At 36.8% G+C, this 22,560-nt stretch overlaps 1 protein-coding gene across 4 annotated transcripts in view; it reads left to right on the plus strand.

Annotated features, from left to right (window-relative positions):
• The window catches only part of LOC150091083 (aldehyde dehydrogenase 1A1-like), a 159,892-nt gene that overhangs the window by 11,479 nt on the left and 125,853 nt on the right, over positions 1-22,560 (plus strand). For all 4 annotated transcript variants that reach the window (XM_090374107.1, XM_090374090.1, XM_090374098.1 and 1 more), the window contains exons 2-3: positions 326-430; positions 6,856-6,996. In XM_090374107.1, the coding sequence (XP_090230233.1) occupies positions 326-430; positions 6,856-6,996 (246 nt within the window). The remainder of the gene's footprint in view (positions 1-325; positions 431-6,855; positions 6,997-22,560) is intronic.

Here is a 22,560-nt window from a genome sequence, read left to right on the forward strand (position 1 = left end):
TTTTATGAATGAATTTGTTTAATGAATTGCCTTTTATAATTTATATTCAAATAAAAGGATAAAATCCCAATATTATGTATTTTTTTTATGAGGGAGTTTGAGATTAAAGTTTTTTAAAAGTGGTTTGTGGTATGTTAAAGTTTGAGAACCACTTGTTTAGACCCCTCATACAACCTGTATAACATGCTTTTCATAGATGTGCTAATGAATTTCATTGATTACTAATAGATCTTTTTTTTTTAAGTAACTGAAAAATTTATAACTGTATTAAAAAACACAGAGATTAAATGCATTTAGAGAATTCAAACTTTTGATGATTTTTCAGATTTTCATCAACAATAAATGGCATGATTCAGTTAGTGGCAAAGTTTTTCCCCATATAAATCCTGCTACTGGTAAGAAAACATGTGATGTTCAAGAAGGTGATAAGGTAAGCTTATTTATTTAAAGATACATACAGCATATTCCTAGTTATCTGGCTCCTGTTATTAGGATTGGGAGCTGGCATCCCAGTTGCATGAATCTGCTGATGGGATGAGCATTATTTTTATAAGCACCTAAACTGTACAATGAAGTGCTGTAATGTGAAGTTAAATTTTTCTTTTTATATATTACACTAATCAATACATTGTATATTATTTCCTTTAGCTTAATTTTAAAATACTGCTTTTCACATTTCTCATCACTGAAACGGATCATTAGCATTAGCATTAGTAGAGGCATTTGATGCAAGAAAGCAAGCTTATGCAGCATCAGCCAAAAAAAAATAAATAAATAAATAAAAAATAACCACTTCCACTTCACCCCTCTGTTCGTTCGAAATACCTGTCCAGCTGAGCCTTAAACTTATTTAGGCTATCAACTTCCACAACAAGGGATGGAAGTCTGTTCCACCAACCAACCACCCGCTGGCCAAAGGCTAATTTCCGCACGTCTATTCTACATCTGTCTTTCCTCAATTTCAATTTATGCCCTCTCAGGTGATTATTCTGAGCAAGAGGAAGAATCCCATCAGCATTGAGCATGCTCAAACCATTCAAGGCTTTATACACCTCTATCAGATCACCTCGCTGGTGCCTAGTCTCCAGACACTGTAATTTGCAAAACTTAAGCCTTTCTTTGTAAGAGCACCCCTTTGTTCCATTCACTAATCTTTTTGCCCTTCTCTGTACCTGTTCCAGCAGCTCTACATCCTTCTTGAAATGAGGCCTCCAGGCCTGTATACAGTACTCTAGGTGTGGCCTGACCATTGCCTTATACAAGGGAATAATCACCTCCTTATACCTGCTAGAAAAATGTTGCAGCAGCATAGTGTCAGTAGTTTCCTTGACAACCCTGCCAACCTTCGTATCGTCTGCAAACGTGGACATTAAGCTTGATATACCATCATCAATATCATTTATAAATACAGTAAACAATAATGGACCCAATACTGAACCCTGAGGGACTCCACTAATAACATTAGTCCACGATGAGCAGTGTCCATTGATTACCACTCTCTGTCTTCTCCCCCTCAACCACCCCTTTATCCATAGCAGCAATTTGCCTCCAATGCCACACTGCTCCAATTTGTGCAGCAGTCTTCCATGTGCAACAGTATCAAAAGTCTTTCTAAAACGAAATGGTGTATTTTTGTTAGCTCTTGGAACGTAACCCCCTTTTTGTACTGGTTTTTAGGCCTGTATAACAATGTTTCGCACTATACGAGATTTTATAGGGACCTAACAACCATGTTATATGAGGGCTACCTGTATCTGTTTTGGAGATGTCATCCAACGTGTAATTTCTAATGCAGTACTTCTGGTTCATTCCCAAGCTTGAGTATCCACAACATGGGGTCCCTTTTATCCTCATGTCCCATGTTTATCCACAACACGGGATCCTTTCTTAACAGAAATGTCTGTTAAATGTGTTTGAATTTTTTTTTTTAAATAGATCCAGGAACACTTATACATGCACATGTTTTATTGATTATTATTTTTATTTGAATATTAGGAAACCATGTGAATAATAATATGAATCACAAAAAGTGACAATAATATATTATTTCCAAACATTTGGCAATAGAACACACGGAACAAACAAGTTTATGAAATACACATGTGCATATAAGAAAATTATAAAAGAAAAGAATAATAGAAGTATGTGCAAAGGCAGATTTACAGTGAAGCTTGAGCTTCAGTTTAAGAGTGCCCTTCACTTGCACGGGCCCCCTTCAAGACCCTGGTAGGGGTCCTATCAGTATGTTCTCATGGTCATATGTTTTTGTAAGATTTGAAAAAGTAAGATGTTTTAACCACCGCTGTCTCTTTCCATTCCAGCTTCCCCTCCGTCACACCGTCGTGTTGTGTGGCTTTGGAGTATGGGCGCCACCAGGATATTTTGCAAGATGGTTCACGTGGAAATAAATTTTTGTTCACCAAATTTTGGAAAAAAATGCGTTATTTTAATTAAGTTAAGTTTGCCTGATTTACGTGTACAGCTGAGCCAATGTTTCATGATTGGCAGGAGAAAGGACTTGTATTGTTTTAACGTTTCAATAAATTACTTCGATATCCAAAGGTGGTACACTTGCACCACCTTTGGACTTCGAATGTCCATGGTGCACTTTGCACCACCTTGCACTATGCTGCTGGCGCTCATGGTCTGAGTGACCATCAGCTTTAAAAAATATACAAAGAAATTTTGCTATTTTTTTCTTAAAGAGGGCCCAAAAAACCTCCATTCCCCCTGCACAGCTATGAAAAATCCTGTGCTGCTTTTTGCCATTGCACATTCTGTATCGCCAGTTTTCTTGAATGGCAATATTCTGATGCTGAAAACTAAAGGTCTCTTCGGCTTTCTTGTGATTCATTTGTATTACGATGCTTTTCAATTTGGCTGCTAGTGTGCATTTACAAAAACATTTTAAATAATCATCATCTAATTTGCAGAGCCATTTCTTAGATTTAACATCTTTGAGCCATTGATTAATATATAGTCAACATGAAAGTGTTGACTATATTTTTTGCTCATTTTCAAAAAGTAGCAAAATTACACGCTATAGTTTAATATGAAAATTCATAAACGAAAAAAAAAATTAGTTACCTACTCAAAGTAATTGAATCATCACAAACGAAAAAGGGCAAGTTTTCGTCAACACTCTGTTAAACCTATTCAGAACAGTGGTTTGCATGCAGAAACGGTTTAAGTTACTGCATCTTTATTCTGGGCAGTCTACTTCAGTAATTCGAAAAGTGAACCAGCATAAAGCGACCATCCGTGATAGGAAAATTAGACCATCGAATTTCAAAGAAAGGAAGTTGAAGAGTTCTGAGTGATGGTAGAAATTCCTATTATAATATTTTTCTCCGATCTGTAAATGATCCAGCAACGAATTTTCAATTTAAAAAAAATTTCTGACATCAGAGTAATAAAATTACAAACCGTTCTCTCAAATTGTTTGAGACGTCATGGACCATTCATAATTGTGAATGTAAACTTATGAAAACTGGAATTATAAATATGCTTACCTGAATGCCGTCAAAGTCGAGTGATCAAGCGCGAGGGTGCATAAGTACACATACCTTGAGTGACCCAGGTTCAAGCCTATGACCATGGGTGCCAGCAGCATGGTGGAAGTGCATCACCTTTGGATTTTGAAGTAATACACAATTTTTAATATTTTAATTAATTTATTGAAACGTTAAAACAATACAAATTCTTTCTTTCAAAATAAAAGTCCTTTCTCCCACCGATCACGAACCGTTGGCTCAACTGTACACGTAAATCAGTCAAATCTGACAATTTAAATATTGCATGTATTCCAAAATTTGGCGAGCAAAAAATTTATTTCCGCATGCACCACCTTTCAAAATATTATGCTGGCGCCCATGCCCGTTAAATACGGTGCCGTTTCTTTTATTCTCCCTATCTTGTGAACTCCTCTGACCGTGTGGTCGCCCAGAGAATAAAGAGGAAATTCATTCATAAAATCACTTATTACAGATTCACTACAAAGTTGGCATCGTGCATGCAAAAGGGAAAAAAAGCGAGGACACGGAAAATAACTTTTTGAAATTCATATTACATCTTTCTATAAGCTGTAACTGATCCAGCAACAAGTTTTCAATAAAAAAAAAAAATACTGACACCAGAGTAACAAAATTACAGATAGTTGTGTCAAGCTGTAACAAAATGCAAAGAATAGTAAAACAAAAAAAAAAAAGAAATCTACAGCAATGAGTAACATTATTATCAAAACTAACTGGACAATCTTTTGACTATTGCAGACATAATGGATCATTCAACATTTGTGAACAGAGGCGGACTGGGTCAAAAATTCTTACCTGGGGAAAACTTTTAGTGGTCTCACAACAGTGTTTATGGCCATGCAATTGCACATCGGTCTCCAGCCTCTGACCCACTGGGGTTTCCCTGGAAAAGTCTTATGGCCAGTCTGCCTCTGTGAATGGTCCATCATGTAAACTAATGAAAACTGGAATAATAAATTTACTTACATTTTCAGCCTTTCTATCACAGGTTAGAAAAGAATGCTTATAATGGGTGAATTTTTTTCGTGCTCTGCTCTGAGAAACTTGACAATGTAAAATCACTACTCTTGACAATGCAGAATCACAGAATAGTACATGATAAGAGCTGCAGAAAAATTTTTTTTTCTGTGCCAATAAAGCAAAATGAAAATATCTGATTGGCTGAATTTCTTTTTTTTCATTTCCCACTCTTGTTTCCCCAGTTTCTCCTTCAAGTAACTTTGCAACAAATTTTCCCACCCCAAGCGAAAATAGAACAGATACATATAAAACGGTTATAAAATGTATTAAAAGCGACAAAGTCCATTCTTGTTGGCTGTATAGAAACAAAGCAGTTGACAAGGCTACCAATGTTGTTGTGAAAATAGCAAATGACGTCAAAACCATAAATTTAATGAAGCTGCATGCTTTGGAGTGACATGTTGGACAAACAACTTGTGTGATTGAAACCTGCTAATTTTTGGGTGACTGAAGTAGATGTTTTACTCCTTCTTGTCATTGTTGAATTCGCTCTTTGAACACCACGAGATAAACCCTAATTACACAAAGGGTTCCTCCCACTGAATCGGTCACTTACAAAACGTCATCGACATAGGTGAGGATCAAAGGATCTGGCAATTTAGATGTCTCTGATTAGCATAGTAATAACTCATTCGTAGTCCTGTAGTCTTTTGTTTCAGATAAAAACAAAAAGGAAAGAAAAAAAAAAACAAAAACAAATATAAGGCGCTAAAACGACAACACTGGCCATAGTTAGACTGTTAAGTGACAAATTTGTGTATTGTAAAATAAAACATATTGCCCTGCGACAACAATCAGTGTACCCATACACACACACAAAAAATGTAAAATAAATTCAACACAAGAATAAAATCAGATGTGATGTACACACTGTGTATATGTATATTTGGCACTGGTTTTGCTGAATATTTCATGACTATCCTTTATTTGATACTATTTCTATAAGTGTAGCGCAGTCAAAACAATACTCAGATGGCCAGTCGCTATGCTGATAAGAATGTGTTACATTTAATTTTAAAAAAAAATTCTCATTTATTAATGAAATTCGTTAATTGTTTTGAGCAATGAATCTTTCTTCTAAATTTAGCGGTTCCCTTTCAAGGTTGGGCAGAAATGCAGCTGCATTGGAATAGTTACGCCACTGAGCAAAATCATTGGTTTTTCTGGAGATTGTCTTTCAGTTAGCTCTTCGTACACTGAAAACCCCTTGAGAAAATAGAGAAGTGAAATGCCTCCTCCGTTCATTTTCTTTAATTTCGAATTTTTGGTTAAGGGAGGGTATCTGCCCCCCTGAAGATGCCCCTGTGCACACACACACGCACAGGGGCATGTGGCTTCAGGGGGGAGATTTGGACAAAATGGTGGATCCACATAGACAGCTGTTGTACTTCTCTGTGTATATCAAGTTGATGTTCATCAGTGTCTTCATCATACAGAAAATGGTTGGGTGGCTCAGGAATAGGTAGTACCTTACTGTAAAGCATAGGAAGAATTGCAGATGGTATGTTTGGGTATGATAGTGTCCACTTTTCTTCATTGTCATCCCTTTTCTAATAGGAGTCACCATACTGAAGTAACAGTCTGTGATGTGATTTGTTGGCTCCCTACATATCATGGGCACTGTGAAAGGTATGAAATATCCATTTTGATTCACCCACGTTCATTTTGATTTAATTTTGATTAACCACACACATACAGAAGTCATCCAGACTATTCATACAATTATGGGGCATATTAATCTTACACAACACAAATACTAGACAAAATGTAGGAATCTCACCAAGAACAACCGTTAACTGAGAACAAATCACCCAGTACCTAGCTGTATTCAAGGATTACTGCAACAGGGTTGAAGATGGATTTGAGGCAACAACAACTTATCACATGATAACAGTGTGTTAGTGCTGAAACTGCGGTGTTGCCATGTGTTTTGCTGAGAGCCATGATTGAAAGTGTAGAGTAACTTGCTAATATGAGATCCCAACAGTAATTCGCAAACAAGAGCCAATCGACAATTTTGATATGATTTTCGTGTTCAGCAGCATGAAATTAGTCAAGATTGGATATTTTCGTTTTCATAATGTTTTATATGTCGAGTAGTGTAATTAAAGAAAGACATTACTGAAACTGCATGTAACTTTGTGGGTTACTATTTAAAGTGCTATACATGCTCTTATAAGTTACCAAATCTAGAAGGTAAGGGAAAAGTATGAAGGTTGAAAAAAAAATTGATTTATTTAAAGGTTTTTGTTTTGCATTTTATGTTTAATTTCTAAACATAGAAAAATTACTCTAATTTCAGCCTGATGTTGAGGAGGCAGTGAAAGCAGCTAAAGAAGCTTTTAAGCTGGGTTCAACTTGGAGGACATTAGATGCTTCTGCTAGAGGTACTATTCTTAACAAGTTTGCTGATCTCTTAGAGAGAGATACAGAATATATTGCTGTAAGTTTTATTTATAATTTCAGTTTTACTTATTGAGGTTACAATTTTATGGGAAAGATATATATATATTTTTTTTTGAGTTTGTAATGTGTTTTTTTTTTTTTAATACACACTACTTAATAGTGAAGTCACGTTCATATAGTTTAATTTTTATTGATAATACTGCAGAAAGATAATTAATCTACAGGTTATATTGTATTGATATTGTATGTATTGATATCCACAGATAAATCATGAATTATGTGAAAACTATAATCTAATGTGAACAAAAACCTGTAAAAAATATCACTTTGCAGACACTGAACTTCTGTTCAAAGCAAAAAAAAAAACCCAACAGAGCAGGGAGTCAACTGTAATTATAGTGGACACAGTTCAGAAATCAGCCTGTACTTCATTCTTCATCTTTAGTTCTCATGATTAGAATGTTGGAAGAAATAATTGTTTTCTGCTAAAACTTAAGAGTTCTGCCTTTATGAATATTAATAATGACAAACTGATAAAAGGAAACTAGACTTTTTAATATTAACTTAAAAAAGTCACCTCTTTCATCCAGTTGTATACCTAAGCTTATTTAATTTACTTAATTTACATTACTTGTTTAATCATCTTTACAATGATTACACAAGTAATGCACGACCATCTAGACAGGAGTGCAGTTATATTTCAGTCACAGCATGGATTTGTTAAGGGGCAATCTTGTCTGACCAATTTTACTGGATACTATAATGAAGTAATAAAGGAACCAAATGAAAAAAAATAATTTTGATATACTTGGATTTCAGGAAAGCTTTTGATACTGTTGCACATAAAAGACTGCTGTACAAATCGAATAGTGTGGCATTATGGGCATTTTGCTACTATGGATAAAAGGATTATTGAGTGGGAGAAGAGAGAGAGTGGTTATCATTGGACATTGCTCTTTGTGGACCGCTGTTATTATGGGGTGCGTAATAATTTTTTAATAACTGAGAGTAAAGCGGAGGAGAAATTGTTGAAGTTAAACATAAGAAAGGCACCTAGGGTGGATGAGATCTATCCAGTTATATTAAAGGAGTCAGCAAAGGAAGTAGGCAAATTGAGGGGCCCATCAAGCTCTCAGCTGCCCACATCAACGCCAGAGCTTGCACTTGGTCGTCGCACAACACAGCGGCAACCCCCAAGGCAGAATGCGCTGGTCCCAAAGGAACTAGTAGTTGTTGGTGACTCTATTGTCAGGAAACGGGGAACATGCTTTGTAAAAAGGATAGGTGGAACAGGACCAGGGTATGTCTGCCAGGGGCAAAGGTTGATGACGTTGTAGAGCAGATATCATCTTTTAAGGGCACAAAAGGTGATATAGTTGTACACATTGGCACTAATGATATCAAGAGTAGGAGACCGGCAGAATTGCTTAACAAGTACAGGTCACTGTTGAAAAAAAGCCGTGAAATAGGGTTGAATTTGAAAGTGTCTGTAATTCTGCCCAGACACGATAGGAGGGAGTGTATGATGAGAGCCTTGTCGATCAATTCGGCCCTGGAAAGATTGTGCAAGGCTCAAGGGGTAGAATTTTTTTCAGCCTGGACTGTACTTGTTAACAGGAGAGATTGCTTCTACAGGGATGGGATACACTTAAATAGAAAGGGTGCAAGAATATTTGCTGATGCTATTGAGGCAGTGTTAGGTGGGTCAGAAAACTGCTAGCTTGGGGGGAGACAAAGACGAATAGATTAACAGTAGCCACTGGCAGAGGTGAAAGAGATTCTTGCACTGCTTCTATTGGAATGAGCAGAAGCCTGAAAAACAAGATGCAGGATATTTCAGAGACTGCCGGGAGTCATTGCAGTACAAGTAAACACATGGGTTGTGTTAGGGTACCTAAGAATAGAAATAGGTGCATGTATACTTGCGTGTATACCAATGCTAGGAGTTTAGTAAATAAATTTGATGAATTTGACGTATTGCTCAAAACATCAAAGGCAGATATTGTTGGGATATCAGAGACGTGGTGTCACACAGATATAAGGAATGCAGAACTGGAATTTCGGGAGTACGTCTACAGAAAGGATAGACTAGATAGGAAGGGAGGAGGGGTTATGCTATTAGTTAAGAAATACATAAAATCCAAGGAAGTGAAGCCAGTGGACATCGCTGGACAGTGCAGTGTCGAGTCAGTTTGGTGTGACATAAGCATTGGGAGATCAAAATTGAGAGTAGGAGTGTGCTATAGGCCTAATGACTCTGATGAGTATAATACGATACTGTACAGGGAAATAGAGTGGGCCAGTAAATCAGAGAGTCTTATAATGGGAGATTTTAATTTCCCAGATATTGACTGGAATTTGGGGGCTGGTCACTCACACACTAGCAAGGCTTTTGTGGATTTATTGGATGATTGTTTTCTACATAAGCATGTTCAGGAGGCAACTAGAGGGAAGAATACTCTTGATTTGATTATCAGCAGTGATTCTTCATGCATTAAGAATCTGCAGATAAATGAACCACTAGGTGGCAGTGATCACAGTGTGCTGAAGTGGGATTTACTCAAAGAGGTAACTACCATTAGGGGTAAAGGGAAGGGTTATTGCTTTCGTAAAGGCGACTACGATGGACTGAGACAGTATTTAAATTCTATACAGTGGGACCAACTGATGATGTTACCAACAGCAAATGCAAAATGGGAAGCATTCAAAGAACTTATCTTGGAAGCTACTAGGCTATACATACCAACTAAGAAATATTGTTCAAGGTTTAGGCCTAAATGGATGTCAGATGAACTGATGAGGCATATGGCAGAGAAGAAACATGCATGGGATACATACAAATTAACACATGACACAGAAGCCTATGATAGATACAAGTTGATCTGTAACCAAGTTACAAAGGAGGTTAGGCAGGCGAAGGCAGATTACGAGAAATCTTTGGCAAAGGATGCAAAGAAAAACAGCAAAGAGTTCTTTACTTATGTAAACTCTAGAAGGAAGGGGATGAATCAGATTGGTCCACTTGATATCGATGGGTCAACTGTTGATGATCCTGCTCAGGTAGCTAACAAACTAAATGAATATTTTGCATCGACATTCACACATGAGGAGTTATTTAGCGAGGGGAAAACCAGAGGTGTATTCAACTCTAGCAGTAAGCTAGAGAATCTTGTAATAACTCAGAGTAAAGCGGAGGAGAAATTGTTGAAGATAAACACAAGAAAGGCACCCGGGGTGGATGGGAACTATCCAGTTATATTAAAGGAGGCAGCAAAGGAAGCAAGCAAACCCTTAGCCATAATTATGAGAGCTTCCTTGGACTCAGGGGAGGTACCCACAGACTGGAGATGTGCAAATGTCACCCCAATTCACAAAGGAGGATCAAAGGCTGACACAAGTAATTATAGACCTGTGAGTTTAACTTCTATTCCAGGAAAAATAATGGAGGCACTGGTTAAAGAAGCACTGCAGGATCATTTAGACAAGGCTTCAGCTGTAGCTCGGACACAGCATGGTTTTGTTAAGGGGAAGTCTTGCCTGACCAATTTGATTGGATACTATGATACAGTCACAAAGGATCTGGATGCAGGCAATAACTTTGATATTATATACTTGGATCTTAGAAAGGCTTTTGATACTGTTGCACATGGAAGACTGCTGCACAAATTGGAGCAGTGTGACATTGGAGGCAAATTGCTGCTGTGGATAAAGGGGTGGCTGAGGGGGAGAAGACAGAGAGTGGTAATCAATGGACACTGCTCGTCGTGGACTAATGTTATTAGTGGAGTCCCTCAGGGCTCAGTGTTGGGTCCATTATTGTTTTCTGTATTCATAAATGATATTGATGAGGGTATATCAAGCTTAATGTCGAAGTTTGCAGACGATACAAAGGTAGGCAGGGTTGTCAAGGTCACTACTGACACTATGCTGCTGCAACAGGATCCGGAAAGGTTGAGCAGATGGGCTGAGAGGTGGCAAATGAAGTTTAACATTGACAAATGTAAAGTACTACACATGGGAAACAGCAACCCCAGAGCAACGTATCAACTCTTTGGTACTACACTGACAGTGGTAGAGAATGAAAAGGACCTGGGAGTAATTGTGCAGGCAAATATGAAGTTCTCTGAGCAGTGCAGACGGGCTGCAAGAGTAGCTCATGGTGTACTGTCAATGATATATAGGAATTTTTCTAGCAGGGATAAGGAGGTGATTATTCCGTTGTATATGGCAATGGTCAGGCCACACCTAGAGTACTGTATACAGGTCTGGAGGCCTCATTTCAAGAAGGATGTAGAGCTGCTGGAACGAGTACAGAGAAGGGCAACAAGATTAGTGAATGGAACAAAGGGGTGCTCTTATGAAGAAAGGCTTAAGTTTTGCAAATTACAGTGTCTGGAGACTAGGCACCAGCGAGGTGATCTTATAGAGGTGTATAAAGCCTTGAATGGTTTGTGCATGCTCAGTGCTGATGGGATTCTTCCTCTCGCTCAGAATAATCACCTGAGAGGGCATAAATTCAAATTGAGGAAAGACAGATGTAGGATAGACGTGCGGAAATTTGCCTTTAGCCAGCGAGTGGTTGGTTGGTGGAACAGACTTCCAACCCTTGTCGTGGAAGTTGATAGCCTAAATAAGTTTAAGGCTCAGCTGGACAGATATTTTGAACGAACAGAGGGGTGAAGTGGAAGTGGTTTTTTTTTTTTTTTTTTTTTTGGCTGATGCTGCATAAGCTTGCTTTCTTGCATCAAATGCCTCTACTAATGCTAATGCTAAAATGCTAAACCCTTAGCCATAATTATGAGAGCATCCACAGACTGAAGATGTGGAAATGTATCCCCAATTCACAAAGGGAAATCTAAGGGTGACACGAGTAATTACAGACCAGTTAGTTTAACTTCTGTTCCTGAGAAAATAATGGAGTCAGTGGTTAAAGATGTATTGCAGGATCACCTTGAAAAGATTGCAGTGATAATTCAGACACACCATGTGTTTGTTAAGGGAAAGTCTTGTCTGACAAATTTTATAGGATATTATGGTGTGGTTACAAAGGAACTGGATGCAAAAATAATTTTGATATCATATACTTGGATTTCAGGAAAGCTTTTGACACTGTTGCGCATGGAAGACTACTGTACAAATTGGAGCAGTATGGTATTAAGGGTAAGTTGCTACAATGGTTAAAAGAGAAGACAGAGTGGTAATTAATGGACGCTGCTCTTCATGGACTAATGTTATTAGTGTAGTCTCCCAGAGTTCAGTGTTGGGCCCACTGTTGTTTTGTATATTTATTAATGATATTGATGAAGGTATATCAGGCTTAATGTTGAAGTTTGCAGATGATACAAAGTTGGCAGAGTTGTTAATGGCACTAATGGCAGTGTGCTACTGCTACAGGGCCTTGAAAATTTGGACAGATGGGCTGAGAAGTGGCAACTGAAGTTTAACATCGACAAATGCAAAGTACTGCATATGGGTAGTAAGTCCAGAGAAACATACCAACTGTGTGGTACTACACTTAGGGTGGTAGAAAATGAAAAAGACTTGGGAGTAATTGTGCAGTCAGATATGAAATTTTCTGTGCAGTGCAGACAGGTTGCTAAAGCAGGTCATGGGGTATTGTCAATGATATACAGGAATTTTGCTAGTAGGGAAAAGGAGGTGATTATCCCTTTGTATAAGGCAATGGTTAGGCCATGCCTTGAGTAGTGCATACAGGTCTGAAGGCCTCATTTTAGGAAGGATGTAGAGTTTCTTGAGCGAGTACGGAGAAGGGCAACAAAATTGATGAGGGGAACGAAGCAGTGGTCTTACCAAGAAAGGCTTAAGTTCTGCAAATCAGATCACCTGCAATGTGATCTGCACTGCTCAGATCACGTTGCAGGTGATCTGAGCAGTGCAGATCACGTTGCTGCTCAATTCCATCAGAATTGAGCCTGCTCAATTCTGATGGAAGTCTTCCTCTTGCTCAGATTATGAACCTGAGGAGGCATAAATTCCAATTGAGGAAAGACAGTTGTAGAATAGATGTGCGGAAATTGCTTTTAGCCAGTGGGTGGTTGATTGCCGGAAGAAACTTCCATCCATTGTTGTGGAAGTTAATAGCGTAAATAAATTGAAGGAGGAACTGGACAAACATTAGAGGAAATGGATGTGTGAAATGGTTTTTTTTTTTTTTTTTTTTTGCTGATGCTACATAAGCTTGCTTTCTTGCATCTTTATGAATATTAATAATGACCAACTGATAAAAGGAAACTAGACTTTTTAATATTAACTAAAAAAAGTCACCTCTTTCATCCAGTTGTATAGCCAAGCTTATTTAATTTACATAATTTACATTACTTGTTTAATCATCTTTACAATATTTAAACAAGTAATGCAGGACCATCTAAATCAATTCTGCTTGGATTCCGGGAAAACTTTTGATACCATTGCACATAAAAGATTGCTGTACAAACTGGAGCAATGTGGCATCAAGGGCAATTTACTGCTGTGGATAAATGTATGGTTGTGTGGGAGAAGACGAAGAGCAGTTATCAATGAGAACTGCTCTTTGTGGACTAATGTTATAAGTGGAGTTCCCCAGGGTTCAGTACTGAACCCATTATTGTTTTCAATATTTTTTAATGCTATTGATGAAGGTATATCAGGCTTAATATCTATGTTTGCAGATGATACAACAGTTGGCTGGGTTGTTAATGGCAGTAGGCGAGCTATTGCAACAGGAACTAGGACAGGGGTGGCAAACCTATGGCATGCATGCCCAAAATGGCACACATATACATTTTTTGGGCATGCGGAATTCAGCATCCCAAAAAAAATTTTCAAACTTCAGAATATCTCCAGGAATTTATCCACCTTGAGTCATGATCTGTGCATGCCTGTCCTCTTTGCCAGACATGTAGTGACGTCACACCATTCAGTAAATAGCTGTATTCATTCAGTGATTTGTTTGAAGTTGGAGTGGTGAGACACACTGACGAATTGTGATAAAATTGTGCGATGAAATTTCTTGATTATTGCCTTCCAATTTTCAAGGGGCACGTGTAAAATTCCGAGGGGCATGCGAGGGTAGTTTTTTGACTTAATTTTCCTGATTTAGGAAAATTAGGTCAATGGGCTGAGGAATGGCAGTTGAACTTTGACAAATGAAATTTACTGCATATGGGTAGCAGTGATCCCAGATTAACATATCAACTCTGAGGGAAGTAGAAGGTGAAAAAGACTTGGGGATAATTGTGTAGTCAGATATGAAGTGACCTGTCCATCCCCCTTCAATAGTTTTAGTTCTTTCTTGAATTTATTCAAAGTAATCACTTCAACAACAACAGTTGGAAGTTTGTAGAACAATCAACTACTCTCTGACTGAGGGCAAACTTCTGCACATCTACCTTGCAACCATCCATCCTCAATATGAATATATGACCCTTTGTGTGTAGTCTTAGCAAGAAGAAGAAGAAGAATCCCATTAGCATTGAGCTTGCTCAATCTATTCAAAACCTTAAATAACTCGATCCAATCATGTCACAGGTGCTTTGTCGTCAGATGCTGCAATTTACAGAACTGAGGCCTTTCTTGTTAGGAGCACCCTTTTGTTCTCTTAACCAGTCTCTTTGCCTTTTTCTGCCCCATTCCAGCAAATATCTACATCATTTCCAAAATGAGGCTTCAGGACTTGTATGCAATATTCAAGATGTGGCTTAACCATTTCCCTTTAAGATGGGATAATTGCTTTCTTATCCCCCTAGCAAAATTCCTGTATATATTACTGATGAAACACCATGAGCTGTCTGTCTGCATTGCTTAGAGAACTTGATATCTGACTGTACAATTACCTACAGTTCTTTTTCGTTTTCCACCACACTGAGTTGGTATGTTAATCTAAGATTACTGCTACCCATATGCAGTACCCTGCAGTTGTCAATGTTAAACTTTAATTTCCATTTCTCAGACCATCTGCCTAATTTTTCTAGATCTTGTTGCATAATCTGATTACTGGTATTAACTACTCTGGCAACCTTCATATCATCTGCGAACTTAGGCATTAATTAAAATGTGCTTTCATCAGTATAATTAATCAATACAGAAAACTGCAATGGGCCCATCAGTAAACCTTGGGGTCTTCTGTAATAACATGAGTCCATAAAGAATGCTGTCCATTTGTAATAACTCTGTCTTCTCCCACTCAGCCAACACAATATCTGTATCAGTAATGGCCCTTAATGCCACACTGCTCCAATTTATACAGCAATCTATTACATTCAGTTGTATCAAAAGCTTTCCTGAAATTGAGGTGTATATCATATCAATATTATCTTTTGCATCCAGTTCCTTTGTAACTACATCATAGTATCCAATCAGATTGGTCATACATGGTGGCCTTCCGTGGTGGCCACCATGGAAGGTTGCCATACAAGGTTGCCCTTCAACAATTGCATGCTGTGACTACAGTATAACTGCATTCCTATCTACATGATTCTTCATTACTTTTTTTTAACTCTGACTTCATTATTTTCACTTTAACAGAAGTTAAGCTAAGAGGTCTATAATTACTCATGTCACCCCTTGATTTCTTTTAGTCCACAGATACCTCCACAGATATTCTTTTAGTCCACATATACCTCCACTGAATCCAAAGATGCTTTCATAATTATGGCTAAGGGCTTCCTTACCTTCTTTGCAGCCTCCCTTAATATAATTTGATAGATCCTAATCCATCCCAGGTGCCTTTTTCATGTTTGGCTTCAACAATTTCTCTTTCACTTTCTCTCGGTTTTCAAAAAAAAAAGAGCATTTAGCTCCTTGTTAGAGTTTGATAAACTTCTGTCATCCTCTTACCTAAAGAAGTCCTCATATGATATAGATGCAAAATACCTGTCAGCAGCCTTAGCAGAATCATCAACAGTTTGCTTGATGATTCTGCTTCTTTTCTGTTCCTTGTTTTTCTTTGCATTATTTGCCAAAAGACCTCTCATAATCTGCCTTAGATTGCCTAACTTCCTTTGTGACTTGATTGTCTTTAGTCTGAATACACCATATTCTTCTGTATCACCTGATAATTTATATGCATTCAACCTTTTTTCTTCTTTGTCACTGGTTCCATTAGTTTCATCTGACATCCATTTAGGTATAAGCCTTGAACAGTATTTCTAAGTCAGTATGAAAAGCCTTATTGCTTTATGATTATTTCCCTGAATGCTTCCCATTTAGCATTTTCTCTTAGTAATATTATCAGTTGCTCCTACTGTATAGGTGTCTCCGTAGTCAGATGGGCAGGAGCAGCAGTGCGTAGCACACGCTTCTTGATTAGACCGGGGTTCGAGCCCATGACCACCAAATACGGAGGATGCGGAAAGGTCAGGGAATGACCACCGCATATCCCCGGAGCAACATGGCCTTAGTTGCTAATGCTCCTAAAAACCAAATAACATAACATAACATAACCTACTGTATAGGATTTGAAAACTGTCTGAGACTGCTCTAGTCACCGTTATGAAAACAAAACTTCTTTTTACCCTTGGTGATAGTTACATCTTTAAGTAAATCCAAAATCGATGTACTGTGATCACTGCCACTTATATAGTGGTTCTTTTATCTATAGATTCTTAATGCATGAAGGATTGCTGTGATAATGAGATCATTTGTATTCTCTTCTCCTGTTACCTCTCTCATTTGCTACTGTAGAACACAGTCATTCAATAAATCCACAAAATTATTGGTAGTGTGTGAGTGACCAAGTCACAAGTTCTAGTCAGTATATGGAAAGTTAAAATCCCCCATTATTAGACATTCTGTTTTTCTGGCCCACTCTATTTTCCTGTATTCAAAAGAAAATGTACCAAATCATACTATTGGAAATACAGAACATAGATAAAATAAATCAAAAATTCAATATTGAATAATTAAATAACTTAGTGACAGTAATTACTAATAAACATAACAAAAATAAATATAAGAAAGTGTACCTAACTGCACAAGGAATGTGTAAGAGAGAGAAGGGAGAGGACAGAAAGAAAAAAAAAGAAAAAAAAAAAAAGAAATATATCAATGTACTATGAAGTGTCTGTCAGTTGTATTTCAACAAAAGAAGAAAATGTTTGATATGATTAGATAATAGTGGTGGCACCCTTAAATTGTTAGAAACATGGTGGTACTGTCACTGACAAACTTTCCTTTTAATTTCTGACTTTTTTTTTTTGCTTGTAGTATACCAGTAGTTCATCTTTTCTTTATGGATTGCAATATTTATTGTCTGTATTTTTTTTTCAAATTATTAATTCTGTGAAATATAAAAAAAATGTTATAAGTCTAAAATATAATGATGAAACAGTAAAGTCTCTTCTATGTTTTGGTTTAAAATTAAATGCATGAAATTTAAGGTACCTTTGGGATTGAAGGTGCCGTTATTTCGATTTTTCCTTTATCTAGAAAGTTTTATTTTTAATGTATTTAATGCAGAAATAATGAGGCTAAATAAGAAATAGAGAATAAGAATGCAATTTTATTAACTGCACATAAATAAAACATAAACATGCTTTAGTATATAAACATAAAAAACATAAATGTAGTTTGGTATAACAATTCATGGTGTATTCAACAGTAAGAAAAAGTGTGTGTGGGGGGGGGACATGCTGTATGAAGTAATGAAATTTTTGGATATGGCGTACACATGGTAAGAATATACCCAGATCCTGACATTACGTGGCCTCGACAATGCCCCCCCCCCTGCATGCACACTACTCAGACTCGCTCCAGTCACTATCTGGCAGATTAGAGGTAGCAAGATTATACACTAGCTGATCCAGAAGCCTCCTAAAGAGTTACCAATAGGTTCGGTCCAGTGTACTAACTTGCGGCCGGGCTGCGAACACCGTTTTAGAGCTGTACCCTCGAAATGTAAGGAAGATTGGATCTCGCCATGATGTTCATCATAATCTCAAAAGTCATCAGTCATACTGCTTGATGGAAGAGATGGGGAAGGGTTGACTAGAACTTAGCTCTGGAGACTAAACATGGGTTCCACCACTTCGAGCCTCTAATAAGCAAAGTGGTGGTATTGCACCGGTTGATGAGAGTCATCTACCACCTAGAACACTTGATCTTTTTCTCCCATCCAATTATCGTCCCATTGCAATTACTTTTTCTAAAGTAATGGAGAAATCAATTAACCTCCAACTCTTAAACTACCTAGAAACCTTCCATCCGATCAACGATTGCCAGTATGGATTCCATCAGTGTTGATCCACTGGTGATATTCTGGCTTATGTTACTCATTTATGGACAAATTCTAATCTCTCTTGGCACAAGCACATTAAAAATATTGCTTTCTCTGCATCTAAAAAACTTGGTTTTCTCTTTCGCTCTCGGCGTTACTTTTCTTCCGAACAGCTGTTCACTCTTTACAAATTGCAAATCCACCCTACCCTGGAATATTGTTTCCACATCTGGGGCGGTGTCCCCAAAACCTCTCTCAGGCTTCTAGATTCCATTCAGAAAAGGGCAGTTAGGTTAATTAATGACTCCTCTCTAACAGAGTCTCTCCACTTGCTGTCTCATAGACGTACTGTTTCTGCTGAATGCTTTTTCTACAGATACTTCCATGGGCACTGTTCTTCTGAATTGGCTTCTATAATTCCTGCTGTCTCTTTCAAAACAGTCTGAACATGTGCCACCACCAGCCAACATCCATTTACTGTCCAACTTCAAACTCACAGAACCAACTTTTCATCTTCCTCATTTATTCATTCAACTGCCGTTTTCTGGAACAACCTTCCTTCATACGTATTTTCTGAAAATTAGTCTACAGAAGTTCAAGTGTAATGTCAACAAATATCTTCTTTTGTGTTCTCAACCTCCAACCCAAGCACGGTACTAAATACTATAGGTTCTAATACCTCTCTAGTTTGGGTTTTAATAAAAAATAAATAAAAATAAAAAAAAAGTGAACAATTTTCTATTCTACTCGAATATGTCTGCTTTAGATGTAGAGGGTGCTATTTCTGCTGCCTCCGTGTCAGCAGACTGTTTTTCTCAGGCAATGTCTAATTTTCTAATTACATGTCTTATCTTAAATTTAGTTAACCATCCATCAGTAAAAGTAATTGTTGTATCAATGCCCATTTTTCTTTAAAATCTTTTGCTTTGGCAATAATCATTGATGCTGATAGAGCCATACCTTCCATTTTTAATAAACGATACCAATTGTTTTATTAAAAACCACTTGTGTAGCAGTTATCTAAGTTTTCTAATTTTGGCTTGTGTAAACTTTTTCTATCAGCTATCTTATTATTAGATTCTGAACATGCAGTAAATTCTAAAAGTTTGTGCTTTGAGTGTTTAATATCATATAATGTTGATGATTCAGTGTTATATTCTGCCATTAATGCCATTAATACATTTCTACCTATGCCCCATTCTATTTTCTTTATTATAGCACAGTGGTTTCAACTGGGGTACCATGTAATTTGGGTTTAAGTTACTTAAACATATATTTTTTAAAATTTATATATTTATTTCATTATAAAAGGTGCATCCTTATTATTTTGTTCTATAAACCACAGTGATAGTATTTGCACATGTCAACTGATCATTCTATTTACAATTCAAAAAATAGAAAAATACAAGAAACCTCACATTAACAGTTCAGTACTTCACACTGGTCGCAAAATTTATAAATGACCTTTATAGAATTATTAACTAACTATTTAGCAGTCTTTTTGTAACCAAAAGGAGAGTTACTTAGTACAAAGAGGCGTGCTATCAAAGTGCAATCAAAAATTGGTTTTTTAATTTTAACACAAAAATAAATGATAGATTTCAATCAGAATAGTTTTCCCTTGATAAAGCATCAAATAATGCATAGCTAATGTGATTTTTAAATTTTTAGCTCCGTTAGCGACGGAAATAGGGGGACACGAAAATTACTCACATTTTTCTGTCTGGCGTCACCATTTTTAATTTTAAAAATATTTAAAAATTATATTTTAAACATACCCGTTGAGCTCTTTCCAACGGTGTAGCTAGATGTTGTCAACAACATTTTTATCCCCCACATTTTAACCCCCTCCATTTCTCAGACAAATTTTTGTCAACAATGATCAATATGGCGTTATGTTAGCCCACTTGATGTGCAAACCAATGCAAAATTTCTAGTCAATAGGTTGAGTGGTTCCAGAGATACAATGCTGTGACAGACGGATGGACAGGCAGACAACCGAGTGACATTTTAAGGGTCCTTCGTTAGACTATGGCCCCCAAAAAATAATAAGTAAAAATAATTTTATAATAAAGTTTTTGTAGAATATTTCAAATTTTTATTAAGTTTTCATCCGACACCCTATGCCGACTTCTTTTCTTCCTCTTTGTGTGTCGGTTGCTGAATGATGTTTCCGAAGCAGCCATGAATCGACGTATTTTGCTGGATCGAAGCGGGTCAGCGGTGGTCATACAATTTTAAGAAACAGTTTTTGTCATCAACGAAGCTCTGGTTGGGCTGACAATCAGATTCATTTGTGAAAATCCTCGTTCACATTCACTCAATGAACTTGATATCTTACTCAGAGCGTCCATCAAATTCTTTTCAATTAGGTACCCCCGAAATCCATGAATTGCATTTAACTGTAACCTAATTGACAATTTTCTAACTTCATTTTCACCAAATGCCAATAATTCATGCTTAGAAGGTTTAATACCTTAATTGTCCTTGTTTTCGTTCTCTCATCATCGGTATTGTCACTAGTTCTTAAATTTTATTTATTTATTTATTTTTTTGAAACTGTCCAAAATGTCAGTGTCATTCGGATATTCAGGTGCTGTGACCATGTAAACAGAGAAAGGGAAAAATGTGGATAACGCTCTTCTGCTAAACAACAGATGATTATTTGTCGGGGGAAAAAAAAATCACTTTTCTAATTCTTGAACGAGGCGCTTACAGTTCATTCACAGCAGTGTCCAACCTACGGCCCACCCAGAAAGTGAACTAAAACAGCATTTTAAAATTTGTTAATTATCAAAAAAAATCTCATTAAATGTTTTGTTCAGTAAATGTAATTGTGTATTGTACTTAATAAAATTTTCGAATATTTTCAATTTTACTTTTACATGCAACAAGATATGGAAAATGTAACACACTAAAGAAATCTAACTTTGAATTTTTTTGAATATGGCCCCTGTATGGGAAATGTTTGCACACCACTGCAGTAGAAGGTGGACCAGGTCCCATTGGGAATACACCTTGATCTGCTCACTGCAGACCAGCGCGACTTCTCCATATGTGGGACGGGTGGTCGGATGGTTTTTACCAGGTACCACTAAGTTTTAGAAAGGTAATCCCTTCAGCTCTCTTAATTTGCGCAGCAGCAGCACTAATTGCCTAAATTGCCTGAAAGCCAGAAATGCGAACAGTGTGTACCGAGTTAATTCTCTCCTAATCCGTTCGCTATATGAAAATTTTCTCACTCAACGGAAACTATTTTAAATGTAACTTCCAAGGAGATTTCAAAATAATTAAACAGAGGTCCGACTGAGTAATTTAGAATTATAAAAATGGTTATACAGTTTTATATAGAAAATATCTTAACAATAGACAGTGAAAAATGTAAATTTAGTTAAATAATTTTAAGCTTATTTGAATAGTAGATAAACATGTGAAAAAAATTTACGGAATATTACAAATTTCAAAGTGCACTGCATCGAAATGTCACACGTCACTGTTAATAAAGGTGCCGGTATGCCGTACTGTCACAAAAAAAGTACTGTATAGTAGTATATAGAAAGTGTGAAGTAGGGTACTTTTGCTTAAGCAGTGTCCCCAATCCGTAATCCCTATTATTATCTTCCTATTTACTCCAATCACTCTCCACTATTTACTTATTTACTTACTGCTATATATATAATGTTGGTTTATATATTAATATTACGTTTAGATGTATGTATTCTTTTGTATTTTAATCCTTCTTTTGTGCATCGTTAATGCCATTGTTTTTTGCCATATTGGCCAATTGAACATTATATGTGCCAGTATATATTCGTTTCTAATTTCACCTGGCAGAGGTGAAAGAGATTCTTGCACTGCTTCTATTGGAATGAGCAGAAGCCTGAAAATAGGAATGAAGAGAAGATTCTGAAAATTTATTTATGTTTTTTATATGATTGAAGATTTCGGTGAAGGGGAAACACAATTTCACCATAATAACTTAAAAACCCACACAATTCCAGTTACCAGGATTATTGCAAATGTCATAAGATCGAGTTTTCTACTTGTTTATAATTAGATGCACTAACAGAAAAGCCCAATAAACTGGAAAGTGCAAATTGTTTTTATTGTTTTATAGTGGTGACCTCCAGAAATGTGTTTTAGAGAAATATCACAAAGGCGTTCAAAATCGATTCTTATAACGGAACATATGATAACGATGAAAGAGTAGTGCAATTTCCATTAAAATGACCTTTTAGAGAGATAAATAGCTTAGTTATATAGTGAAAATATCAAGTTCTGAGGTCTTGGAACGAATTACCAAAAAAAAAAACAATGTGTTATTGGGTTCACATTACAATATTTTCACGATACCTCCATTTAGTCCTATGGGATACAAAATACGTTTCC

This window comes from Mastigoproctus giganteus, chromosome 1, assembly GCF_048544385.1.
Source record: "Mastigoproctus giganteus isolate SK-2022 chromosome 1, ASM4854438v1, whole genome shotgun sequence".
NCBI lineage: Eukaryota > Metazoa > Arthropoda > Arachnida > Uropygi > Thelyphonidae > Mastigoproctus > Mastigoproctus giganteus.